General features: G+C 35.6%; 1 protein-coding gene across 1 annotated transcript; it reads left to right on the forward strand.

Moving 5' to 3' along the window:
• The first annotated feature begins 397 nt into the window (after positions 1-397).
• On the forward strand, positions 398-7,311 carry LOC110095012 (hexose carrier protein HEX6). Its single transcript, XM_020820376.2, has 3 exons — positions 398-740; positions 4,757-4,815; positions 5,928-7,311. Exons 1-3 carry the CDS (start codon positions 398-400, stop codon positions 7,059-7,061), a joined length of 1,536 nt encoding a protein of 511 aa, XP_020676035.2. The 3' UTR covers positions 7,062-7,311.
• Positions 7,312-7,518: the final 207 nt, after the last annotated feature.

A 7,518-nucleotide genomic window follows, 5' to 3' on the forward strand; every position in this document is an offset into this window, starting at 1 on the left:
TCCTGACACTCAACACCTTATGGTTCCCACTCAATCCGTGCCCATGCCAACACATCCTATGACTACTCGGCTCAAAAGCGATCTGTCAAAACCCAAGAAAATATTCAATCTAGCCCACATTCTTCAACCCAACGAACCAACTACTTACAACCAGGCAGTCAAATCTGAACAATGGTGTATAGCCATGTCACAAGAATTCCAAGCCCTCCAATCTCAAGGCACATGGGAACTTGTTCCTCCCAACCCATCTCAAAATGTCCTCAGCTCTAAATGGACCTTTCGTATTAAATATAACTCAGATGAATCCATAGTCCACCACAAAGCTCGCATGGTGGCCAAAGGATTCAATCAAGAGCACAGTATAAGCTACACATAAACATTCATCCCAATCGCCAAAATGCCAACAATACGCGTTCTCATTCTCATAGCTCTCCACTACAACTGGACCATCCACCAACTCGATGTCTCAAATGCTTTTCTCCATGGCCATCTATCCGACAACATCTACATGCAGCAACCTCCAAGATTTCAAGATTCCACACATCCCCAATATGTCTGCAAGTTAAAGAAAGCACTCTACGGCCTAAAACAATCTCCTAGGGAGTGGTACGCCACCCTCTCCAATCACTTGCTCAACTACGGGTTCCAAATCAATGCATCCGATCACTCCCTCCTCACATACAAATTCGGCAACTCTCGTATCTACATTCTTTTCTACGTCGACGACATTATGCTCACCGGTAACTCTCCAACTGAAATAAATAAATTATTAGCTAATCTTCATGTCACATTTCAAATGCGGAACCTCGGATCTCTTTCACAGTTTTTGGGCATTCAAACTACCAAAACTCCCTCCGGTATCATACTATATCAAAAATCATATGCCAAAGTGATCATCCAATGCGCATGCATGAGGCAATCAAAATTGGTGTCCACCCCAATCTCATGCAGAACCACCATTACATTCAAATCCCAAGAACCTTATGTGAACCCTCAACTATACAGACAGCTCATCGAATCACTACAATACACACATTAACTAGACCCGACATCCAATTCGTCGTCCAAAAACTCTGCCAACATATGCAACACGCGCTCAATAGTCATCAAGAATCTCTCAAGCGACTACTTCGTTATATACACGGATCCTCCGCCACAGGTATTCCTCTAAATCGAACTGACTTAACTATACGAGGACATGTTGATGCAGATTGGGCTAGCAACAATCAAGACAGAAAGTCCATCTCTGGCTACTACAACTTTCTAGGAGACTCACTCATCTCGTGGCAAGTCAAGAAACAAAACACAATAGACCGGTCTTCCATAGAGGTAGAGTACCGCACCCTTGCCACCAAAGCATCAAAAATACTATGGCTTTGACGCCTACTCAAAAACTTTCATACACCTAAAAAAGAACCCACTAAACACATCCGTCATCGCTCTCGCCAACAACCCAGTTTTTCACGCTCGTACAAAGCATATCAAGGTGGAATACCATTTTATCAGGGAATTATGCATCAAGAAAAACAACATCTCCGTCCACCACATATGCACAACAGATCAGCTCGCCGATCTTTTCACCAAAGCCTTACCAACTCAAAGATTTAAATTTCTATCAAGCAAACTCATAGCTGCTACACACCCATAAGTTTGAGGGGGGCTGTAAGAAACATTTACACGTGGCATTTTTATATTAGTTTCCTGATGTATCGTTAGCCACTACCTGTGCTTTCTTTCAACCCATTCTTTATTTATATGCTTGTATCCAACAGACAAATCAATGAAAGTTTTTCTTATTTTCTCCCTGCTGTCTCTGGCTTATCTGAAAGCCTTCTTTCTTTATTCTACAGAATGAAGCTCACATTGAGATTTTCTTTCCTAACCATTCATTAAAAAAACATTATAAATATTTTTATATAAAATGAAAAAAACAAATATCTCCATTAAAATTTTAGTTTTCTCTTCTTTTTTTTCTCAAAACATGTCTTCCCTATGAATGTGTTAGATCACACCTTGTGTGGTTCATTGTTTCTCTTATATAAATTGTAAGTTTTTAACTATTCGCACCCACTTTATTGAATTTAGAATAATACACTTTTAAAAGCATCAAAAGATGTTTATTTGATGAAATTTTAAAGTTTATGAGATGACTTGATAGTTCTTTCATAAACTCTGTATATTAAGGCAACACAAAACACTTGCAAAAATAAATTATGTAATGTTGATGGGTATTTTTTTATTTTGGATTGAATTTTAAAATAGTCACCTGACTATTTATATATGATTATTTTAGTCTAGGAATATAATGTTGCATCAATTTAGTCTCTCGATTATATAAAATTGATCTAAAATGGTCCCTTTGGGTCTAAATTAGGATCAGTTTTGTAAAGTCAATGGATTAAATCGAAAGTAAATTTATATCAAAATTACAACATGAGGGACTATTTTGGATCAATTTTGTACAAGAGACTAAATTGGAGCAACGTGATATTCTGGGATTAAAGTGGCCATAAATAAAAATTTTGGATTCTATTTTAAATATATAATTTTTAGAAAAATTACAACAACAACAAAAATAACATCAAGCTTTTATCCCACTATGTTGGGTCAGTAGCATGATTCATTTTTCTCAATTATGTTATATATATTAAGAGTTAATTTCTCATTTAAATCTAATAAAAAAAATCATTTCTAATATTTTATAACCAAGTCTCTTAGGTATAGCTCTATCTTTCTTAATATAGGTCAAATCTAATACATCTACTCTCCAAACTAGGTCATTAGAAGGCTGATATTTTATGTAACACAACGATCTAATGTGACTATGTTTAACCTTATTTTCCATTGGAGCTACTCCAACGTTTTCACATAAATACTCATTTTGCATTCTGTTTATAAGATTGAAGCCTCTAATCCACCTGAGCATCCTCATCTCTACAACACTTAACTTAATTTTATGCTTCTCTTTTAATATCCAATTATTCTACGCCATAAAGCATTATAGGTCATACCACTATCTTATAAAATGTCTCCTAAAATTTGAGGGGTACTTTTCTATCATACAACAGGCTCGACGCATTCCTTCACTTCTACCATCCAACTTAATTATACTAATAATAACCACATCTATTTCACCATCACTTTGAATAATAGATCTAAGATATCTAAAATGTGTACTCTTATTAATGACTTGATCGCCCAAAGTCATAATCACCCAACTAGATCTATTACTACTAAAATTATACTCCATATATTTGATTTTATATCTACTTAAATGAAAAAAAATTTAATCTAAGGTTGGCCTCCATAATTCAACTTCTCCTTCAACTCTCTCTCTAGTCTTAACAATAATAAGAACATTATTAGCAAAAAAACATACACCATGATACATCCTCTTGCAAATGGCTAGTAAGAACATTCATGACTAACGTAAAAAATAAATGGGCTTAAAGTTGTTCATTGATGTAATCCAATTGAAACAAGAAAATACTTGGTCCAACCACCTTGTGTTTGAACACAAGTGATGGCTCATAAATGCATATCCTTAATAACTTGAATATAAGCATTATTAACCCCCTTTTCTATTTAGAACTCTCTAGAGCACTTCTTTTGAAACTTTATCGTATGCTTTCTCTAAATCAATAAATATCTTATGTAGATCCTTCTTATTCTCTTTATACTTCTCCAATAAACCTCTCAATAAATGTATAACTTATATAATAGACCTACTTGTCATGAATCCAATTGATTTTGAGAAACATTAGTATCACATCATAACCTATGCTCAATAACTCTCTCCCATAGTTTTAAAGTATGACTCAACTTAATTCCTCTAAAATTTATACTCTTGTGCATCAAATTATTCTTAAAATATAAATCAACACACACCACCTCCACTAATTTGACATTGTTTTAGTCTTCTAAATAGCATTGAAAAGTTTTATAAGCCAAAAAATTGCATCATCTCCTAAGCATTTTTATACCTCTATTGGATATCATCAAGTCCAACAACCTTTTCACACTTCATTATCTTTAAAGTCTCTCTAACATCAGCTTTGCTATCCTCCTTATTCTCTTTTAGAAAATTTAATAAATCATTTTTAATTTTCTCCCAAATGTTTCTACTTACATAAAGAGGGCTTTTATTTAAAAGATATATTATATAATTATGTATTCTCATTACAATTTCTATTCTTTGAGTCATATAATACGATAAATTAATAAATTTAAATCAATTATATATTTATTACACTATAAAAATAATAGAACTATAGAAGTGAAAATTATTAATTCATTAAGTTTCATTTAAATAGTATACTTGAAAATTGTTTATAAATCATTAACTATCAATTATAAAATTATTATTCCACTTTTTGTGTAAATTAAATAACAAATTGAAATCGATATTGGAGATATTTCCTCAAAAATACTATTTATTTTATTTTAATTCTATTAATAGTATAAAAAAGGAATAAAATAAATTTAAAAACATTGAATTTAATTTAAAATAAATATAATTAATAAAAAAATTTTACATTATCCTCTAATTAAACTCAAAATTAATGCCTACAAATAATTAGAGGGAGTTTATCCATTCCCTTCTTCGTCAAAACCAACTGACGATAAGAAGGCGTCACTCTCTTAAAGCTTATAAAAGAAAATTCTCACTCCGACAATTGAGACGAAACCCATAATCCCCAATGGCAACGAACGACCCCTCTGCCGCGCCCCCTCCGACCAGATTCATCGCTAACAGCGAAGACTCTTATTACGGCTCGGATCTTGCTTGGGGTTGGGATCGGTTTCACCAATCAGGTCAGTGCATTGTCATTGATAAATCCCTAAACCCGAATTAATTTTTCTTGATCTCTTTTCAAACAGAAGGATTCAAATATTTTACTCTAAGAAAATAGGTGATAATGTCCAACATCTCCATCTCACCTCCCTCATTTCTTTGGTCGATCACTAGGAAATCACCTTCGGTGGATTAAGATATTCTATTGTTGCTGTCAACCCTACTATTTTTTTAAGGAATTTTAAAGCTTTTAATTCGGAACGGCGAGGGTTGATTGTCAAATTATCTTTGCAGCAATCTGAATTTATGAGATCAATTTGACTAATTACATTAAACAAATAACAAAAAGTCATATACAGCCATATGTTGCGAGCCAGTGCAAGAACATAAATTGATAAAGAGTATTATTTTTTTCAAATATTGACGGACAGCAAAATTTGAAAATTTTCTTCCCCTTTCCATTCTCGTGGAGGATGTTTGCGTAATATGTTCCTAATGAGACAAAAGATGAACCAAAGGTCCAAAACCATGCCGGCTTCTTCAAATTTTGATACATATATGCTACGCCAAAGAATTTATTGTCCAATGATTGAAAAAAATAATTTTATTTTTTATTTATTACTCATTTTGTAAAAAAAAAAATTGACATTACATATATATAAATATATAATTTTTTGGAAAAAAATTATGAAAATTTTGATTTAGAATATCCCAACAACTTTTTAATCATGGTATATTTCAAAACGGTTAGATTTATTTATAGATAAGAGCAAATCAAAAAAAAAAAAATTAAGATTTTCTAACAAACTTTGATAAAAAATTTTAAAATAAAAAAAATATTTTAAAATAAGAATAATATATAAATAATTAATTAAAACTTATATTCTAAATTATTTTAAAGTAAATTGAAATATTTATATCCACTTATCAAAAATTTGGTAAGAGGAAATCTTATTCTGTTCCTCCTCCTCCTTTTCTACTGTAGTCTGTCTTTATCTAGTGGTAGAAAGTTTTATCTGCAGGCATGTCTGTAAATTTATGATTATTTTTGCTCGCAATGCCCCTGAAAAAAATTCTATTTTGATGCAAACACTGTGATATTCGATTATCGTTATTCGTTTCTAATTTACAGTCGATCCCCCTGTACCTATCCGAGATGTCGCCGCCGAAATACAGAGGAGCCCTCACCGGCGGCTTCGACATCTGCGTCAGCTTCGGAATACTCGTCGCCAACCTCGTCAACTACGGTACCCAGAAGATCAAAGCCGGCTGGGGCTGGCGCATCTCCCTCTCACTCGCCGCCATCCCCGCCGTTCTCCTCTTCATCGGGGTTCTGTTCCTCCCTGAGACTCCCACCAGCATAATCCTGCGTCGCGGTGGCAATCTCGATGATGCTCGCCGCGTGCTTCAAAAGATACGCGGCACGAAAAACGTCGAAAAAGAGTTGGAGGACCTCGCCACGGCGACCACCAAAGCCACCAAGGCGGCGAAGGAGCAGAGACCCTTCCGCCGTATATTCCAAAGAAACTACAGACCTCATCTTGTGATGGCTCTGTTCCTTCCCTTCTTCCAGCAGGTGACTGGCATCAACGCGGTGAACTTCTACGCGCCGGTGATGTTCCGCACCATCGGGCAGAAGGAGAGCGCTTCTCTCATGTCAGCGGTGATCACGCGATGCATATCCTTAAGCTGCACAGTGGTGGCGTCGCTGGGTTTGGTGGACAGATTGGGCCGAAGGCCTCTGTTTCTCACAGGTGGCTTGGTGATGTTTGTTGCTCACGTGTTGCTTGCAGGGTTGCTGGCGGCGAATCTTCATGACCATGGAACAGTGAGAACTGGCATCGCCTACCTGGTGCTCATAATATTGTGTCTCTTCGTGGGGAGCTACGGGTGGTCGTGGGGGCCGCTTGCTTGGCTAGTGACAAGCGAGATTTTTCCTCTCGAGATAAGGTCGGCAGGGCAGAGCATTCAGGTGGCGGTGAACTTTCTCAGCACTTTTGCGGTGGCGCAGAGCGTGCTGGAGATGCTCTGCGGCCTCAAATTCGGGACTTTCTTCTTGTTCGCAGGATTTGTTCTGTTAATGACGTCGTTCGTCTATTTTTTGGTGCCGGAGACAAAGGGAGTGCCGTTGGATCAAATGGTGAGTGTGTGGAATCAGCATTGGTATTGGAAGAGGTATGCCCCTGGCGGCGGTGGCGACGAGGAGAAGGACATTGAGCAAAGGAAGAAGGAGAAGGCCGCCGACGTTCTGTTATCTGCAGAGTGAGGATTCACTGCTGGCAAGTAAAAAATTCCTGTTTTGTTTAATAAGAATCCTAAGTTGTTATTGTGCTAACCAATTAGCTTCGATCTCTGTGTATGGTTTGGGTTCGAGGGTGATTGATGTTAATGTGCATGCATCAATTCCTCAAAAAAGAAAAAAAAAAAAGAAGAAAAAAAGAATAATTAAATAGTATATGTTATTGTATAAGTACTGATATTTATTGATTTCTTTTCTAATTGTTTTAATATGTTAATTTAAGGCTTCATGATAAATCTAAGATTTTATCTCCACAGATTTCCATCAAGCTTTCATTTAAATCTTTAGAGGATGAGGCCGTTCGGTTTGAAGTAAAATGGGCGTAAAATATTTTAAATATAAAAATTTTGAACATATTGATGTTTAGTCTAAAAATAAAAGAGGTCATTTAGAAGGAGCAGCTTTCATGTTACTTTTAAGTAGA

This window comes from Dendrobium catenatum, unplaced genomic scaffold (genome assembly GCF_001605985.2).
Source record: "Dendrobium catenatum unplaced genomic scaffold, ASM160598v2 fragScaff_scaffold_35, whole genome shotgun sequence".
Classification (NCBI taxonomy): domain Eukaryota; kingdom Viridiplantae; phylum Streptophyta; class Magnoliopsida; order Asparagales; family Orchidaceae; genus Dendrobium; species Dendrobium catenatum.

What these genes read in the sequence shown, in the direction of transcription:
- LOC110095012 (XM_020820376.2), top strand. Translation starts at nt 398, where the DNA reads ATGCCAACAATACGCGTTCTCATTCTCATAGCTCTCCACTACAACTGG. An exon ending in CGACGACATTATGCTCACCG is followed by an intron (nt 741 to 4,756) that starts GTAACTCTCCAA and finishes CATCGCTAACAG; the next exon opens with CGAAGACTCTTATTACGGCT. An exon ending in GGATCGGTTTCACCAATCAG is followed by an intron (nt 4,816 to 5,927) that starts GTCAGTGCATTG and finishes TCTAATTTACAG; the next exon opens with TCGATCCCCCTGTACCTATC.